This window comes from Caloenas nicobarica, chromosome 3 (genome assembly GCF_036013445.1).
Source record: "Caloenas nicobarica isolate bCalNic1 chromosome 3, bCalNic1.hap1, whole genome shotgun sequence".
Taxonomy (NCBI): Eukaryota; Metazoa; Chordata; class Aves; order Columbiformes; family Columbidae; genus Caloenas; species Caloenas nicobarica.
Window position 1 is genome coordinate 97,896,745 of NC_088247.1, and position 19,674 is coordinate 97,916,418.

Here is a 19,674-nt window from a genome sequence, read left to right on the forward strand (position 1 = left end):
TATAACTGTGGCAGGGAGATCAGGATCATGAGTTGCCTTTAAGAGCAGTCGTCTTGGAACAGCACGGAGCTTTACTTACACATCAGCTCGCACTTCTGCTGCTTACCTGTTCTGTAGGAAAACAGATGGCTTTACATTCCAGACACCCATTTAATGTTATATTTTAAGGAAAACTTAGTATTTTAAAATAAATTTTAACTTCTGAAAACTGAAATTTACATTTTAAATTCTAAAATCTGGCCTTCAGGCTCATTTGAGGAGTTAGTCCTTAATGACAGAAGTTAGTACTTTTAATGTCAATGTAGTTTTGATGACTTGGGTGGTTCTATGGTCTTCGAAAACTAGAGTAGAGAATCAGGACACCAGTATTTACAGGACGTGGAAAATGGAAGAGGAATCTGAGATACTCCTGTATGAGGATATACATGACCAAATAGTTTAGCACGTTTTTCCTTTAAGGTCTGTTTTATGTTCTAACTCATTAATCAGTAAGAAATAATCTAGGAAAGAATTACAGCAGATGCTTGGTTATACTGTAATTATTCTGCTTCACCTCAGACAGTTTTGAGGTCTATCAAGACAGAAAATAGTATGTTTGTTGAGGGTTTTTTCAAATTTTCTTAAAAGCTGGCAGCTTTTTAACAAAGAGATAGACTGGAGTAGCATATGTAGTCATTGCAATCTGTTCTGATCTGTGCTGGCTAATTAAGGCTTTAGTTAATTTAATTTTGAAAGATGGTTTGAGTTAGAATCTGAAAACTCCTGTTCACTAATACAAATGAGAACTGAAAACATATGTTACAACTGAGAATGAAATGGCACTTTTACGGCTCATCTTACTGAAGGCTGTAGGTGTCACTGACAGCAGTTCATTTCACAGTAACAATTTTGACACAAGGAAGACAACGTCTTTTTAAAGTGTGAAATAACCTACTGGTACACTTCGATATTTGAAAAGGGACACTAAAAATGAGAAGGTCGAAGTAATAAATGGTGGGCTTGAGTGCAAAACCTTCAAAAACAGCTTTATTCTCTGTAAAACATCCTTTCAAAAAATTCAGTTTTGTTTCATTAGACAAAATATCAATGCAAATTTCTATTAGTTTGACTAGCTAAGTGTAATATTTTTCCCAACACTTCATACTAACTGTCTCTCCTAAGACATCCTAACAGGACAAGAAGTTCTGCCATTGCTTCTTGGCATTTTCCTGAAGGGCTGAGCAGGGCTGGTAGGACTGGTTCATGGGAAGCTTGCAAAGCATGGCTACTCCAGGGTGTGGTGTGGTTCAAGCCAGAATAATACTAAAGATATGTTCATCATTTACACCATCAGAGTATTGAATTGTCTAAGTGTTGTCCAGTATGCTCCTTCCCCAGCAAAGATGAAATGTTGAAGAAAGGCAATCAGGTGAGATGATGGCTTTGGTAGTAAGACCAGCTTGAGAGAATCCCATCCCTGTCCACCTGCTCCATCCTGGGAGAGTTACAACCACCCGGTGACCCCCGAAGCCAGCCTTGCACTGAGGCCAGGGTACCTCGTAATGACACAGTAAACCCCACAGATATTATGACATATATGAAGTGGCATTCAGTATAAATGTATCTTTTTATGCTTTTGCAGGACTGGGTAAAGATAAGTGTGTCTACACCAAAATTTTGGATTGGAGCCCATGATACTGTGATCAACTCATTTTATACTATTAAAATATGTTATATATTAAAAAATATGGTTGGCTCATCTTTTAAGAATACTCAAACATATTCAATATTCCTGACATGTGGCTACCTGTTTGCATTCACAAAGCTCTTTCTTGAAGGTGAAAATAGAGCACTATTTTCCTGGCACTGTTTAACTTTCGGCTTCTTAGATAGTAAAGCAATACTACTATTTAGATTGCAAAAACAGCAAGAAAAACATTTGCTTGTTTAAATCTTCTCTTTCTGAAAATATGATCTGTTTATTTATTTATTTGCAATAGGTAGAAACACACTTGCTAATTGGGTTTGTAAAAAAAAAAAATAAAAGGAACAATCCAGAGTTATAAACTCGCATCACCACAACAGTATGAAAAGGCTACTATTCAGAGATTAAAATCATGCTATGTTGATAACTGGTAATTCAGGATGGAGTTCATCTTTTCCAAAAATGGCAAGGTTGCATACTGTCTAATCACATTCATACCACATGAAGTTTTATTTCTCTCAAAATCTTTGTCTTTTTAGTTGGTGTTGATCTAACACATTAGAAATGATTGCAGTCTACAGCAACAAGGGAAAAAAAAAATCAGTTGTTAAACATGTCTGACTTTTAGAGATAATTCAAATGGAAAAAAATCCAGGTCATCGGCCTTTTTAAATAGACCCCCGGCAATATTTACTCCTCTATAAATAGCACAGTCACATGAAATAAAACTGTGTTCAGTAAAGCCTGCAAAACAAAAGAACAATTTACAGACTGAAATGCAAACTGTGGCTCATGTGTTCGCTGGGTAGGATTAACTGAGCTTGCTGCATGGTCTGTGCTTAGTGACTGTGGTGTCAGATCCGCTGGAAGGAGAGCAAGTCAGGTCACTGAAGGTGCTCCGTCCTGCTGGGATCCCACTCTACACGGTGACTTGTGAGAGACAGATTTTGCTATACTATTACATTTCTCTGTGGCAGAAACAAGCGCTGCTGCCTGTACCAGCAGGACTATGAGCACATCTACATAAGGAAAAATCACAGGCATTATTGTGCTGCTTTAATTCCACCACTGTGGCTCTATTGCTGCATGGAAGGCAGTACATTTCCCCAAGGCAGACAGATCTTAACATGGCAGTACATACTTCTGAAATCTTAGTAAGACCATTTATATCATCTTTTTGCAAAACTAAATCTTTTTGGATGTTATAGACAAAAAGACAAATGACTAAATTACTATAAACATTATTTACATCTCTCTATAGCTCATGTCAGTCTCTCCTCTGTGCTTACTGCTTTATCTCAAGTCTTACTTCTTCTTTTTCCTCACTAAAGATGCAGCTCTGGGAATCATGTTATTGCATAAGAACTCTCTTGCAGCTCTCAAAACAGTTGAGAAAAACTTGAAAATATGAAACAACTGCATACAAAAGCTGCATAACCTATATGACAAATCAGTAGTATTCACAAGTGCATGTGACTTGATTTCATTCATTAACCGGGGAGTGTAAGGATTGATTCTAATTAAACAATATTTAAGATTCCTCCTTACTAGTAGCACTCATTCTGCTTTTGAAAAAACAACAACAACCAAAACCAACCAACCAAACAAACAGTCTAAAAAATGGCCCTGAAAAGGTATAGTTTGAAACTGAGCCTGGTTAGAGAGGACAGATTTGCAGCTGATAGTGGGCCACACAGAGCTGGCTGTTTGGCAGACTTGGCTCTTTGTTTCCAGTTGCTAAATGACAGCAGAGACAGAAGAAAATATAAAAATACTTTTCTGCTATTATTCTCCAAGAAAAATAGATTGCAAGGGAATAGAATTACAATTCGAGATGCAAAACCCATTCCTATTCCTTACAGAAAGTATTCTACACTGTCAAAGTGCTTGGAAACCCTGGTACAGTGAACCCTTTCCACCTTGGATTTATGGCAAGATTTCCCAGTCCTCTTCATTTCTCTTTGTTACAGCCTATATATCTGGTTTACACTTCTTGCCTACATTTTGTACTTTTCTGGCGGCCACATTCATTAAGTTTCCAAGAGCAGCTGACTCTTAGCATGCAGTAATTCTTGTTAGCCTGCTGAGAAGCTGACAGAATAAACCTTGCTGTTTGTTTGTTTAATTCCCTTCACTGAGCATTAGGAATTATTTCTGAAAGAACTCAAGCTTCCAGGTGTTTGCTTTTACATGCAAACATTTCATAACAGGAACAGTTCTCTTTTATTTTCTAACTGCTGTGTTGAACAATCTTTACAGAAGACAGTGACGATGAGGATAGCGCTCTTTGGCATTTACAAAGGTCTGGTTTGCCACAGAAAAAAGCATTTAGAAAGTAGTAGAGGAAAGGCTACAGTGGTTTTTTGTTGTTGGCAGTGTTGTTGATTGGGTTGGGTTTGTTTTGGGTATTTTTTTGCATTTCAGTGAATACAAGTGCCATTTTTTACATTTAAAAAATACTATGAATCCTTTCCTCTTGCTGAAGATCTTTCTCCATTTTATATATAAAATGCAAACAAATCTTCATCACAGAGAACAGGTTAATAAATACTCATATGCTCATGTTCTGTAGCTTTTTGCTAAGGAAATGTCATTATGGCAAAGATGCTAACTGACTTTGAAAGCTTAGTTGTAAATCTTTATCCCTGAGGGATGTTTTGCATCTTACTCAGCCAGAAAGACTGCTGCTGAGTTCTCAGACAGCACTGTTTCCACCCAAAATGACAGTTCAAGAGACAGGCAGAATTAAGGAGTTAAATTGGGATACATTGGGCTATCAGTTATGCTAATCAGTGTACGTGTGTGTGTCTGTTTGTACAAACTTCTTAAAACACATTTTTTATTTGCAACACAATCACACTGGATTATCTGTCAGAAGATTTAATTAAAAGGTTTTTAAAATAACAAGATGAATCAGAGCTAGTTTTTACAATCCATTGCCTGCACATACCCATACACATAGTTTTGCCTGGAAAGACTGTAATGACGCATTCAAAGGTATGCTGAAGGATACCGAACTCAGGGCCCTTTCAAAGAAGGTCTCGCCTACTAATCTCTGAGTTCCAATCCCAGAATTTCAAATCCTGCTCTGGGAGGAAGGTGACAGATGGCCCCTGAGATAACCAGTGCTATATTATTTAAGGATTTATCAAGCAGAAGACTTAGGAACACTTCTGCTAGATAGTGACTAGCCAGTGCAGACTGCATAACATGTAAATATAGTGTTTAACCTGAACTATGTGAATAGCTCACTTGGTTTTATTGGGACAGTCCAAATGCTTAAACTGAACTCCATGCCTACATGAAAGAGCACAGACTTAGCCCAGAAAGTACTTTAAGTTAGCTGAGATACCCCCCCAAAAATGATGGGCTGGTACAGTAGTAAATATAAGCATGGCTGCAGCCAACAGGGCTTTTCCTAAAAAAAATTCATTTTGAGAGGAAATAAAAGTTTTCGTAACCTTTCTCCGTAAACCTTCCTGGCTGAAGGTTCACCCACTTAGGGCACCCTCTTTACTAAAATATTCCTCTCACTGCCTCTGAGAAGAGGTGAATTTCTTGTAGCTTGGCCTTTAAGCATCCATACAGAAGAATGAGAAAGCAGAGCTACAGTTAACTCCTCGTCTGCTGGCAACCAGGCAACTCCCTGTAGCAAAAACTCAGTAGTAACCTGGTACTCAAAGCACACCACACTTCCAAGCCAAGTTGGTCAGGATTCTGCAAGTTAATGATATGTCCTGTTCTCATTCACCTTTCCCAAGGTCTTGCTTCTGGGTAAAAAGATGCTGAGAAGATGCAGGAAATAGATTCCTATGATTGAATGAAAAGAACTGCAAATGCGACTTTCTAGTTAGATCTGTTCCAGAATGTTGCTTCTCAGTTTTGAATAATGATCAGGAATGATAATGAGCTTTCTTCCAAGTCAAGTTAGAGACACGCACAAGGTTTTGCAGAATTAATGCTTTAGTGCATATTGAGGGCTCTGATTAAAGAGTGGGAATAGCTTGGCATGAAATTACTATTCACAACATTCTCCATGGACACCTCAGACTTTTATGAATTGGATTTGGAGTCAGCAGCTTATAACCTGGCTTTGTCTCTGTGTGCCTTTAAAGATACTCTGAAAACCTGGGGGTTGAGAAGCTGACTCAGAGCAGCTCCGACAGCTGTGTAGGAAGAGTGTGTGCAGAAAGCGGGGAAGGGCAATCTCCAGCCTTCTCAAACACAGCTATTTCAGATTGCCAGCCTGAGCTCTCACTTTCATTTTTTTTTCTCCAAATACTCCAGTCCTACAGGCCCGCATGATCCAATGGTTTCATACATCCATGTAATTCCACTGACTTCACACGTACACTAATTCAAACGCTATCATTTCGGTTTGGGAAACTGTCGCTGGTTTACAGAGCTGCTGCTGACTTTTCCAAAACAGAAGAGTTGCATTAAAAAGACAAAAGAAACTCAACAGCTTTTAATTTATTTGAGAGAACAAAAGTTTATTTTTGTTTGGCTGGCTCACATTTCACCAATGTTTCTTTCATGAGTGATATAAGATACCATCTGAAAATATCTTCCAGTGCAACTGATATGAAAATCCCATCATTGCAAGACTACATTTATTATTTACTGAGGCCTTTGCGTTGTGAATTTCAACCGCCAGGGGATTTTTACAACATAGTTTTAGCGTGGCAGCCATTCCAAAGCCTAGTAACCTTGATGAAAATATTTTAAATCTCAGAAGAATATTTTTACATTATTTAGAACTTACATAAGGCTTTTCATTAACAAATTCCAAAACATTTAATTGATGAAACTCTTTTACACTGGGAACAGGCAGCAAGGCTTGAGTTGCCAATAAACAGTATACAGGACACACTGGGCAGGGTCAGTTTCTAAAAATGGGTGCAGGAGAAGATGACAGCTGTTGGAGGGCAGGCAGGAACAGAGGAACATACTGGGGCCTGGGCCTTAGCGTTCTCGATAGGAGCCGTGGGCCCTGAAGTGAAATGCAAATTAAACACATAAAGAATGCAAGGATTTCCTTTACTGCAATGAATACATGAATTAGCAGTTTAAAGGACATGTGCCTGAAGATTGCCATTTTGTCTGTAAAATGGATTCTGTAATACATTAAAAAAAATTTAAAAGTCTACACACCTACAAGAAAGAAAACAGTATTATTGCACTTATCCGCTATCACTTTGAGATATGTTGTATCCAGGATTGAATCTGAAGCACACAGAATTCTCGCAGCATACTCTCCATCTCCCTATTTCCAAACACTAAAGACTATTTCACCAAAAGCAAAAAAGAGGTGGGAGGTGCACAAGTAATCATACATTTAAGAGTTAGTAGTGATTTTGCTGACAGAGGAAAGGGAAAAGGGAGGAATGACAGAAGGAAACACAGACAACAGTTTCTATTGAATAGGCTTCCACAGTCTTCTTTTATGTTCGCATAAAGCTGTAATCTACACTTGGCTTTTGATTTATGGTTTCGAAAGATTGATTTCTAACTCATGAAGGCACTTAAATAACATGTATATTGCAGTATTCATGTCCTACCACAGCTACTGTAACTTGAGTGTGCATTTAAAATACTAGAAATACTTATTTGCTGAATTGGCACCTTAAACTATGTAGTAACAAAAAATGTGCTGATGTGCATAAAACTTATCTCTACGTGAATGACTACAAGCTAAGGCATTCCACATGTTCACAGTTCAAAAGGTGGGGTTGTTCATATATGGAAAAGTCAGACTTAAATGCAGCTGCATACTGCATGCACAATCTGCAGCAGTCACAATTCTCATTTCTCATAGTCTAACTTCAGCCTGAACCCTATGAATTGTACAAAACAAAAGAACTAGTAACTCCATAAATATTCATTCCTTGAAAGTTAAGCCACGTGGTTGTTTCAGGCAATTTTGTGCTTTCAGCCTGCAAAATGAGACTGTGACTCACTGGGAGAAAGTAAACACCATGGCAATACAGACTCCTAAGAGCCAAATTCACGGAGAGATGTAAGGAAGACCAAAAACGTTGAAGCACCAGGAGGGTGGAAAAACGAAGTCAGAAGCACTTAAGACGGCATAAAAGGCATTCGCAGGCTGCTGTGACTCCCAGTGCGTGCCGCTCGCTGTTAAACACCCTTTCAGCAGCTTTCCCCGTGAGGAGCATCTCCAGCTGCCGCCTGCGGCTGCTAACGGCTGGCCGAACGCATCTACCGCCACTGGTGCTCTCCCAGCAGCTCCGGCACTGTCGGGCAAGCGCCTGCCCTGCCCCGCAGCACTCACACGGCAGGGGGAGGCCCTCAGCTGGGACAGCCACTCTCTCTCCTCGAACCTCCTCCTCCTCTTCGCGTTCCTCCCTCACAGCCCAAGACCCGGCGGGGCAGGGCGCCCGCGGCGGGAAGCGGGCCGCAGCCCGGCAGCCCGGCTGCACCTCCTTCCCGCCCGCCGGCCCCCCTGACGGCTCATGTCTCCACAGCGAGCAGGGCTTGGGCTCCGCAAGAAGAAAAACCCTTCGGCGGCTGCGGCCAGAGGCGCCGCGGCAACGGCTGCACCGCGCGCCCAACGGCTCCGCTCACTCGCTTGCCGCTGCCCGCGCCCGCCCCCCGGCGCGGATTGGCGATTGGCCGCTGCCCGCCCCGCCCCTTCCCCTTTCCTCACGTTGCACGTCGCCCAGGAAAACCTCACCCACCTCACCTGGCCTCCCCTCGGTTGGAGAAGCCTGTTGTCAATCACGCCGTCCCCGGTGCGCGTCCCAGCTCCCGCGTCCTCACCAAAGCCCTGAGCGGAGGAGGGGGGGGTGTTCCACGATCCTCTCTTTTTATTGGCTAGACCGGGCCGTCAATCATCCGGCGCCGCCAGCAACGGGCGCTCCTCTCGCCCCGTTTTGCCCCTTTGGCGGTCGCCCCTGCCCCGCCCCCTTCCCCTCCTTCCTCCGATCAACTCTACTCGGTCCGCCAAGTTGCGCGGCCGCTCGCCCGCCGGCTCCGGGGCTCAGGCGGCGCGGCTGCGGCGGGCGGAGACACTCGTGGCGGCCCCCGGCGGAGCAGAAGGGGGCAGGATGACGGCGGAGGCGCGGGGAGCGCCCGGCGGCGGTTGAAGGCGGAGAAGGGGCGTGTGGAAGCGAACGACTGGGTAGCGGGGAGTGGAAGCCGCCTCCCCGGCGAGCTCGGCCCAGGGGCGAGTCCGGCCGATGACAGCGGGCTCGGCGCGGGCTGGTGCAGGCGAACCCGGCTGAGCGGGACACGGAGCGAGCGGGGCAGCGGTGCGGCCGAGCCCGGCCCGCGTCGCGCCTGCCCTGAGGAGAGCGGGAGCCCGGTTCCCCCCGCCCGCCCCCGCGGGAAAGTTTGGCGCCTGCCCGCCCCACCGGGCAAAGTTGTTGGGTTTGTTTGTTTTTCCCTTCCCTCCTTTCCCCCTTCCGCTCCGCCGCGGCCGCCGGCTCCGCGCGGAGAGGAAACTCCGAGGGAAGCAGGAACTGCGGAGCGAGGCGCAGCCCGGACCCAGGAGCCGACCCAGCAGCCGGCAGCCGCGCTCGCCGCTCGGACTCCAGCCCTCTCCTCCGCTCTTCCCGTCGGGGTGCGTGTGCGCGGGCGGGCGTGAGGGCAGGGAGGACTTGGTTTTGCCCTTTTTTTTTTGAAGCCCTTTTTTTGCCCGCCCGCTTCTTCCTCCGTTTTAATATATGCTTCTGGAGAGCGACGTCCCCCCGCGCCGCCTCACCGCCCAGCCATGTCGGCGGCCATCTCTGCCGCGGAGAAAGTGGATGGCTTCACACGGAAATCGGTGCGCAAGGCTCAGAGGCAGAAGCGCTCGCAGGGCTCCTCGCAGTTCCGCAGCCAGAGCAGCCAGGTGGAGCTCTCGCCGCTGCCCCAGCTCAAAGGTACCGTCTTGTCGTCCTTCCCCCTCCTCTCCTGCACGCCCCAGCCCTCCGGCTACAGGTGCCGGTGTCGTCGGCCGCCCCGGGCTGCCTCTGCTGACACCGCTTCGCCAGCCCCGCGTTGCCCGACCCGGCCTGTCCCCTTGCCCCGCACCCTCCGCCCTTTCGCCGTGTCCCCCTCCACTCCCGGTGCTTGCCAGGTAGGGACTTCGCGGGAGTAATTCTGTGTGCGGGTGGGCTCGCCGCCTCTGCTCACAGATACAAGTGTCGTGCAGGTCGGTTCTCGTTCGGTGCCCCGGGGACTGACTCCACTAACTTCGCCACCGTTTTTCTGAGTAATTTGGGAGTAAGTGTTGGGCGGGCAGGTTTGCTTTTCGAGGTCTTACTCAGCGGCAAGTTGAGTTCAGGAGTGCAGGGAATTGAGCGCTAGGACGTAGGAGCGAGTGGTGGCTCCTCCCACGGGGGGATTTTGCGAAGAGGAACTCGGTGCCTCTTGGCATAATATCCTGAGTTACCAGAGAGAGTTTTCGTTTGGCTTCTTGGTTCCTTCCCGTCACTTTCGGACAATGTTTGCATGACGTTTTGCCTGTCTTATTTGAATGAGCAGGAGTTGCATCAGAGACCTTTTCCTGCACAGTGCTGTATGCGAACACTCACAAGTGAATGAAAATCGTAGATGCTGGCATCGCCAACGTTAAAACAGATAGCGAAGGTTTTATACTTTTTACCGGAGTTAACGTTTGAAAAGACCCAGTTCATTAGAGTACAAAAATGAAACGAAGTTAATTGCAACCTTCCACACCTTTGAACATCAAAATAAATTACTGTATTTTTTTCCTTTAAAAAATTACAAAAATAGTTATTAGGCAGAGAATATAAACTTGTTTTTAAAGTATTTGACGGGGACTTGAAAAACAATGGGGAGAGATTATCCTAACTTGACCCAGCACATTAATTTTACTCTCACTAGTGTTAAAGTCTTAAGGTTTTTAAAGCTGCATCATATGATGGTGGAAAAAATGTGATGATTTGCAGCAAATATCCAAAATCTGAATGAAATACAGCAAGCTTAAAAATATTCCTAGATACTAAGGTGTTGGTTTTTTTTTTGGTCTGGTGTTTTTGAATGGCTTTTACAGTCATGTCTGTAACATTTCAAGACACTTTTTTTTTTTTTCTACTCTTGAGTGGCGGATGTACATGACCCATAAAACAGACTATTAGCAGAAATGTTATTAAAAACAAATAAGCTTGGGCAGAAGAGTGGAAAGGGGAGGTGTTTTTTTGTTTTGTCTTTGTTTTTTTAGCATGTTTGTTGCAGTGGCTTTGGGTGTTACTTTCAACAACAGCAGGGGTGTTCTTGCTGCTGCTTTTGTACTTCTTTGTGAAGTTGTGTCGTGTCTTGGCACAGTAGTTTGATTTCAGGGATTTGTAACTGGAATAATTTGTTTGAAGTCAGGATTTAGTTTCTGCTATTCACATACTGTTTAGACAGTGTATTTTCCTCAGAGATCATATTTACAAAGCCACACTTGAGACCTCGTAAAAGCACTTGGTAGATATCGCACATAGGTGGCAGACTTCAGGAAGTTTGAGTCCTGATCCAGCAAACAGTTAAACATACATACTTTATGCAGAGAGCAATTCCAGCTTAAATCGGCAAAATGTCTAAGTTTACATTCTTTGCTGAGTTGGGACTTTAATATTCAATTTTTAACTCTGTATGATTAAGTCATAGTTTTGTGAGTGCAGTTTTACAGCTTTTTACTTATAACATGGAGAAATTTTGCGTGGCATCAGCAGCTCAGATGTTTGGGAATCTGAGGCCGTAAACCATCAGAGGAATTTCTTCAGTTATGCAGAGTTTTATAGTAGTTTGAACTGCCTTAAGTTCTTAAATGAAAATCACATCTGTCTTTATGCTTATGATTTGAAGACTTGCCCTCTAAACCTGCTTCAGAACATAAATTGTGGGCAAAATATACTTTTATGAGTTACAGTATCCCAGCTAGCCAGTTAGCAGAAAGTTAGGCAGCATTCTTCTGTGCGTTTTCTCCCTTGGGTTTGTGATGTTACATTTGTCCTGAACGTAGCTATGAACAGAGAATGATTTGTCTCCATCTACTTGAGGCTTCATCTCTCCTTTCCTCTCTTGAACCTCCCCTGCCCCCCCCAACCAAAAAAGCTTCTAGAAAGAAAGTGTTTGCTCTCTTTATAAATGTATCATTTTGCAAAAACTTTTTGTTCTAATCACAAAGTCTTGGGAAGATGAAGCTTTGCTTTATTCTTTAAAGCCAATATGGAATTCAGTAATAGTTGTGGTGCTGCCAGTGTAGCATCATCTACGGAGTAGTAGCCAGCATTCCCAGGGAGGGGCGGAAAAAGGAAAGTACAGTCATTATACTGATGCATAAGGGTGCTCGGCATACACTTACAAAAATTAGCTTAAGACTTTTTGCTTTCCCAGATATCTTCAAATAAATGGTTAAATCTGAGGTGTTTGAAGCCCGCATTGTGAGGAAAGTAGCGTTTTGTAGATGAAAAAGCAGTTTGGTATTATGCTGCTGTAAAATATTTCATCTTGTTTACAGTTACTGTCTTGTTTCATTGCTTTTAAGAAAAATATTCTAAAATAAGTATAAACAGTATTCTGAAACTCCCCAATAGGTTTGTCAGACTGACCTAAAATACTTGCATCTATTTTACTGGAAGGAGAGAGTTTCGAGAAGAAAAATAGAAATTACTCATCCACTTCAAAAAGTGCCTTTTTGGGTAGATAATGTTGTGGGGTTTTCATGTGGGGGCTCTTGTTTGTTTGCCACTAAAATGGCCAGATCAGATTGTGTAACATGCTTTCACAGTTGTGTTATTTGGAAGCCTGTAGACAGATAATCTTAGAAGTGCGTATTTCTGGAGTGAATTGTACTGCTGCTGCGTATTAGTAAAATTCCTTAATTTGGCTGCATATTGTATCACTAGTAGGAGAAGAAATATAACTGTAAATAGTAGGTAACAGTCCCATATAGTAGGTATTCCAGTTTGGAGGTTTTGTTGAGTGAGATTGAGAGGAAGGGCAGCAAGTTTGTATGTTGTCATTAACATTCAGCTTATTTTTATGTGTAATGTTATCTATCATTTTTAGGTAGAAGCTCAGCAAAACCTGACTGTCAGGATACATAAAATAAGTTAGTAATGTGTTCTTAAGTTAGCAGGTTTCCTATGTGTTTGCTATGCAGGAGAGTGTCCATTATACTGTATTATTTAAAAGCTAAATAAGAAATACTGAAGACCCAGAGAGAGTATTTAAAACAAAAAGAAACACTTGTTAAACCTGTTAGAACTTGAAGTTGCTTTTTTTATTTCCCATTTCCTTTTCATTTTGTTACTTTGGAGTTTACATAATACAAATCCTTTGAAAAATCTGCAGCTGAAATAATGTGCTGGTTAACAGCAGGATTTTGTGACTTCATGAACAATTCTGGGAGTGTTGAGTTTAAAGAAATCTGGCAAAGGAAGTGTTATTTTTAACATCTTAAGAAGTGGTAATTTTGTCTCAATAGCAAGTCATTTTGAAAGACTGCACATACAGTTACCTTCATTTTGGAAAAAAAAGAGATACAGCTTGACCTTGGAACCTGATCTGACTCATTACAGTAAAAGTATACATACTTGTTTCTGTCATTTTTGATTGAAGAAGCATGTAAAAAAAACAGGTGGAAGATGGTGAATAGAAAACACAACTCTTTGCTTTTATTTAGCACAGTTAATATGATCTGTCAGGTTGTCAAACAAATATACCTTTTTTTCCACTGTACCAAACATGTCAAGTGCAGCTGGAATGAATAAACATGAATAAACATCCTGATGCCTTTCTGTGATCTTCTCAATAGTGAATATCCATTTGGGAAGATCCGTGTCACCGCAGGCTTATTTCCTATATCACGCTCAGAGAATAAATATATGAAATGAAATTCTTAATATTCACTTCCAAACTAAACTCTGTCTCCACAGAGAAGACTCTGGCCCTTACAACAGAAGAAATGGAAAGTCCAAAAATCTTTCAATTGTAGGCTAGTGATGGCTGTAACCACCTCTGTGGGACTGAGAGTTGCAGTGGTGAAATACACTGGAATAAGAAATTTTTAAGTAGACCTTTCAGTGCATAGTTTCAGCATTCAAATATGGGTTCTAAAATAGGTGTTAACAATACTATTTTCGTTACTTAAACCCTTGAGAGAGCGCTTGGATGTGACTGAAAAGCAAATGCTCTGTTCAAGCTGAGCTTTTGTGGAGATGTTACAGGAAGGCCTAAAAAGCTTGCTTATGGATAAAATTGTAACGTTATTAAAAATCTATCAGGGTTAGTTCAAGCCTCGAACTTTAAATGTTTTGAGTCATATAGTATGTGCTTCAGAGTGACAAAAATAAGTGGAATTAAAAACAGCTGAGAGGAATTCTCATATTAATATTTTTGCCTTTTCTCCCCAAAGAAAAATGCTCTTCAAAATTTTTAGAATGATTTACTTTTACTACAGCCTTAAAAAATACTGGGAAGTGAAATGACAGTTTTCTGTCTCAGGGTTGCACTTTTTAATGTCCCTCATGATTCATTGTTATTTCCTCTACTGTAGTCCCTCATCCTATGCCTTTTGTATTCAACATCCCTTGCAACTACAGTCTTGAGTGAGTTTTCCCTTAAGAGAGATAATCTTTATTTCACATGAAGAATGAGGATGTTCTATGAGGAATTTAGGTTTAACTCTCATGTATAATTTCAGCAGGGTGCACTATAAAGTAGTAAAAACTTCTGTTTAGTGAAATTACAGTCTCGAGAAATAGAGAATCTATAATAGCTAAAGATGCTTTAAGAATTTTTAAATATTCTAATATAGTTCAATGAAAAATGAGCTGTTTAAATTTTTTTTTCTATATTAAGGAACTGTTCCTAGTTTACAGAGTGGAACATTTAGTCTTCACTTCTTAACAAATTGACCTTTTTTTATCCTTAGACTTGAATTTTTGCTCTTAGAATATACTTCCATCAAGAGCAACTCCTAAATATAGAGCCTATTGACAGTCTTCACATGAACTTTTCTATTTAAATCTTTCACATCTTCTGTGTGCCAGCTTAGTATCAGATTTCTTTTTCCATATTCGTTGCTTTCTAGTTTAGTCAGATATTAGTTTTGCAGGTGCTGAATTTAATGTTAGTTGCTGTAGGAAATAAAAATGGAATTACCTATTCCTTCAGACTACCTGATCTGAAGAAGATTACTTCTATCTACATTTAAAAAAAAAATGTCTCTTAAAGTCATTTAGTGCTTTTGAAAAGGTGTCATACCGGCAGTTCTGAACAGACTAATATTCTGTTTCAGCACAGAAGGGTTATGTTTAGTGTTCTTATGAAAAAAGACACTTCCATTGTGAAGGGTATAGAATTCAGCTTCTGTGCCATTCTAATCCTAACTCCTGTTTTAATCTAGCAGGCTAAAATTATATTTATAGTCTTATAACAGCATGTGGATTTTGAAGGCTGAAACCACAGCCTAACTAGATTAATAGGTAGTAAATAATGTGTGTTGTATAAGATTCCCTTGGCAAAATGCTCTACTAGAAACTGGACCAGCAGTGACGGCTTCTTTTTAATGTCTGAATCACCGATTTCTGAATCATCGATTTTTATCAGAGTCAGTGGACTAGTTTCTGTTAAATTTTGCTGAGTTCATGGCCAATGAAGTATGTTGTCTACAAGACGCCTATTTCATAGTGTACTTTTGACCTAAAGGCAGAGCTCATAATAGTTAAGGTCGCCTACAATTTTCCTTCACAAGACCTTATTCTCAGCTGCTTACAACATTCTAAACTGTTTGGACTGAAGTTTTCCATGCCAAGTATGGACAGTTTTATTTGGAACCATTCCTCAGGCTAATTTTCTTAGTTTCAGCAAAACCAGTACAGACTGCTTGTAAGAGTAGAGTAAAAATAAATTGTATAGTGTCAATATTAAAAAAAAAACCCAAAAAACCAAACTGTCTTGAGGTGTAATGTTTGCTGTACTTTGGAGCTTAGCACATAGATATTAATGAAAATTGATCTAATTTGATCCAAATTCTGAGACCTGCTCAGTAGCTGTTGTGTATCAGTAGCATGACTGATGATTCAGCATCCACTATGCTATTCTGTAGATACCTCAGTATCTGCTACGCTACTCTTATCTGATGTGCTCTGTGAGGCTACTATACGTGGCTTTTCTCTGGTTTCCTTGTCTGTAGTACTGCTAGGCACAACAACTGAGCGTGTGGAAAACTTGTAATGTTATTTTTTTTCTACGAGCAAGAAGCAGTGTGTTACAGGTGAGGGGATGGGACAGAAGTGGTGGGCTGATTACTGAAACTTAGGTGTGAAGAGAGGGCAGAAGCCAGCCCCTTTCCAGTAGCTCCTCTAAGCTCAGTATTTAGAGTCTCAACACTCCTGTTGGCTGTGCATCTTTCTGGAAATGTTTCTTATCCTATTCTCTTCTAGTTTCTTCATAGTTTTTCACTGCAACCATGCTTTTTGAACTTCCCATGATCTTCTTGAAACTTTATGGGCTTAGGCATTTTGTTCTGTACATGAGGAATTTATTGCAGATGAGTTAGATCATTAAATGAGAGTCTTGAGAATTTAAAATGAGGAGAACGTTACTGCAGTGACTGTGGTTAGAACATAAAATTAACTTTCAAGCCTTGTGTTTAGTAGTACTGCTTTCTGGGTGCTGCACGTTTGGGAGTGGTGGGAATGAAGCTGAGAGGCTGGTGAAATGTAAAGGCAGGATGCTAGGCCTTAGTATTTTGAGGGTTTGGAGACTATCAGAAGAGGCAGCAGTCTGGTCAGAGTTGTAGGTGACCTGTAGCTTGCTAAAGTAGTAGCTTATATTGCTACTATGAATATGGTGAAAGACAAAGGCTATAGATTTAAAAAAAAAAAAAAATTGTGCTGTTGTGTTGCCTGGCTGCCATTGGGAAAAGATGTCTATCTCATTCTCATCTCAAGTTCCCTCTCTTTGCTATTATTTCTCACTATCTTAACAAGCAAAGCTTTGGTGAAATTGGTAGGTTTTGTCAGCTTCATTGATATGATACAGTTAAGAAGAGAAACAGGAATTTTGCTGTGGAGCTGGGAGGTCAGGAAACAAGTAACAACAAAAAATATACTTGCATCTCTATATTAAAGAACAGTGCTGCAAGAGGAAGATGTTCTAATTCCAGTAAGTGATTTTTACACCCTTGAGAATTAAATGCATTAAACCTACTCTCTACCATAACAGGAAAACTTTCAATATGTTATACAAGTTTACTTTTTCAAATTACTGATTAAAAGTTTACATCTGAGACCATCACACACTTGAAGAGTTGACAAGCTCTGGGTAACAGAGGTAAAAGCGGCACAGTAGATTTTCTCAGAAAAGCTGAAAGAGGAGGCGAGCGAGTTTAGAGAAAGACAATATAGCATGGGCCAGGAAGGCTGGTAAGAGGAAGAACAGGAATAAAAAATTATAGCCATTTGTCTGAATATGAAGGGGGAAAAGGTTTTACTTCTGCTATTGATACATTTGAGAATTAGCAGGGAGCATCACTACATGAACATGTGAACTTTTAGAAGTGATTTAATAGGTTACTTTGGTTTTGTAGATGGTTGGTCCTTTAAAAAAGAAAAGCACAGCTTTTGTTGTATTAATTTCTTCCCAAGTGAAATTTTATGGGAAAGTGTGGAAGGGAAAAATGGGGTTTAAAAAAAGTTCCAATTTAGTGTAGCTGGGCAAAGCCTTTGAAAAGTGCATTATGTTTTTAATTTAAAACTCTATGGTCACTTAAAATATGGCATATGTGTTAGACTGGAGTCCTGTTAAGCAGCATAAATTTTGGTTCCATGTGTATGTAACAAAAACAAATGATGAGACTTGCACTTAAGTTTTGAATTACATGTGTGAAATAAATTTTTGCATATCAGCACTGTTGGATTCTGTAGGAAAACAGTTATTATTATTTTGAAATGAAAAATTAAGGTGTATGTGTCAGAACCCCCTAGAGAGGCTTAGGCTGGGTCCTACAATAGAGTCATAAGGACAAGGTTTGGTAATTTACATTTCTGTGTATTTTCCCTTAAGAGCAGGAAGCAGGAGCAAAGTAAACTCCCTACATGAAAATGGTGTAAACTGAATTTAAAAATAGCTAAGAGATTTTGCCAAATGGGAATAAAATATAGGATCCCTCATTACGGAACATTTGATGTTTACAGTTTTTGATAGAAAGAACATAACTGTTAGAGTATGGTTAAAATTGAAAAAAAGTAGTTTAACCTTTTATTTATGAGGAAAAATGCTTAATTTAGGTGAAGTGGGTAAAGAGATCCTACAAACGCTTAAATATTTATCTGCTCAGGATGATCCGTTCCCATTGAGTTCAGTGGGAGTTAGGTCATTGAATGCAGCAGAACCAGGATTTCACCTGTGTTTCCAATCTAATTTAATCTTGGTTCTTCCTAATGTAACACCACAATAAGGTATCTCATTATCTTATTTGTGAAAACTTGAACATTCAGAAACACCGGTTTAGCCAGTTCTTAAAGTATATTTTTCCAAGGCATTAATCCAATACCTGTAACTTCTACCCGGATTTACACAGGGATTCAAGGGTGTTTTTCCTTGGCCTTTGAAAAGCTAGATTGCATGTTTCCCCTGGGACAGATTTGCTACAAAATTACACCCCTGCACATCTCCTTCACATATTTAAAACAGCTAAGTATTAAATTAACTGTAAAATCCATTTCTATACTTCTGTGAAGTAATGTTTAACAGCTACCCCTTGGTTTCAAATAAAAGCTATTTTTATATTGCACTCAGCGCTAATTTTGCCCTGTGAAAAATGACATGAATATTTCTTCAGTTTCTGGGAAAATACAAACAAACTTGATTTGTAGTGTTAACTTGCATTTTCTACTGTGATATCAAACTAGAGCAACTTCAGCATCTTACTCAAAGCTAATTTTATGCTTAGATAAGGTAACAAGATGACTGGGGAAGAATAAAAGTTAACAGACTTAAAAAAAAATCCCACACCATATCAACTTACAGCATATTTTGTTATCAATGCTCACTAATTATAAAATACCATAATTTCAGTCAGCCAAGAGTTTTGTAGTTCAGTTAATGAAAAGGGAACTTATTTAAATTGTAGGTACAGTTTCTGTTGTGTCAAGCTTAAAAATGTGCAAATCAATTTGTTTTGGTCTTCAGGTCAAGCAAAATGTTTGTTTCTATGAATAGAGAATGTTTTTATACAGTACTGTGTAATGGTTATTGAGCTCAAGTTTTTACTGAGCCTGGGCGGCACACAGCTTTGTCACCTGCTTGTCAGCTGTCTTTATCCTCGGGTAACGTATGGACAGATTGCTGCAGCTGTTGGGGGGGCAAAATAGGGAGCAGAGCTGTTCAGATTTCCTTTTCTTTTAATTCTTGACAGAGTGGATGCGAAACAGTTCCTTGAATCTACCTTGTCACAATCTGAAGGTTGTTTTACATCTTCAAAATTACATGTGAAAATCCAAAATCGTGTTTGTCGAGAAGTATAATTAACAGTTCCTGTGTCAGGAACAAGCTGCATCGTACCAATTGTCCCTTCTGATCTTTTTTGATTCAGCAGTCTCGGAAACTTGGTCTGTTGTCTCTTTGCCTTTCTGCAGTCTCTGAGGTCTTGCTGGTTCATGCTCCTGGCACATGGGTTCCCAGGAATACCAAGTTGTTGTGTGCCAGCCTCTCGGTGGGCGCTTTCAGCTGGGGTTAATACGAGGTAACCAGAGTTAGACTGTAAAAAGAGGACCTGTTTATATACCCAGGACTTCACCTTTATTTGCCATCTTGGTAGGAGGACTTCTTGGAAGCATGTGTGTTTTACCATAACCAAAAGCTTTGTTGCGTTTCAATATTACAAAAGCTATTTAGGAGCTGTATTTTCTGTTTTGAGAAAACAGTTCTAATTCTCAGGCCTTTGTACCAACTTTTGTAGCTTTGGGTTAAAGGTTGCCATCTATTCTGTGTTCATGTGTTGTGAGAAGCAATTTCCCATTGCAGAA

The 19,674-nt window shown here is 40.7% G+C and overlaps 1 protein-coding gene across 1 annotated transcript in view; it reads left to right on the forward strand.

Moving 5' to 3' along the window:
* The first annotated feature begins 8,631 nt into the window (after positions 1 to 8,631).
* PPP2R5A (protein phosphatase 2 regulatory subunit B'alpha) overlaps positions 8,632 to 19,674 on the forward strand; it is a 48,042-nt gene continuing 36,999 nt past the window's right edge. Inside the window, exon 1 of the mRNA XM_065632845.1 lies at positions 8,632 to 9,567. Coding sequence (XP_065488917.1) covers positions 9,417 to 9,567 — 151 coding nt within the window. The 5' untranslated portion in view covers positions 8,632 to 9,416. The remainder of the gene's footprint in view (positions 9,568 to 19,674) is intronic.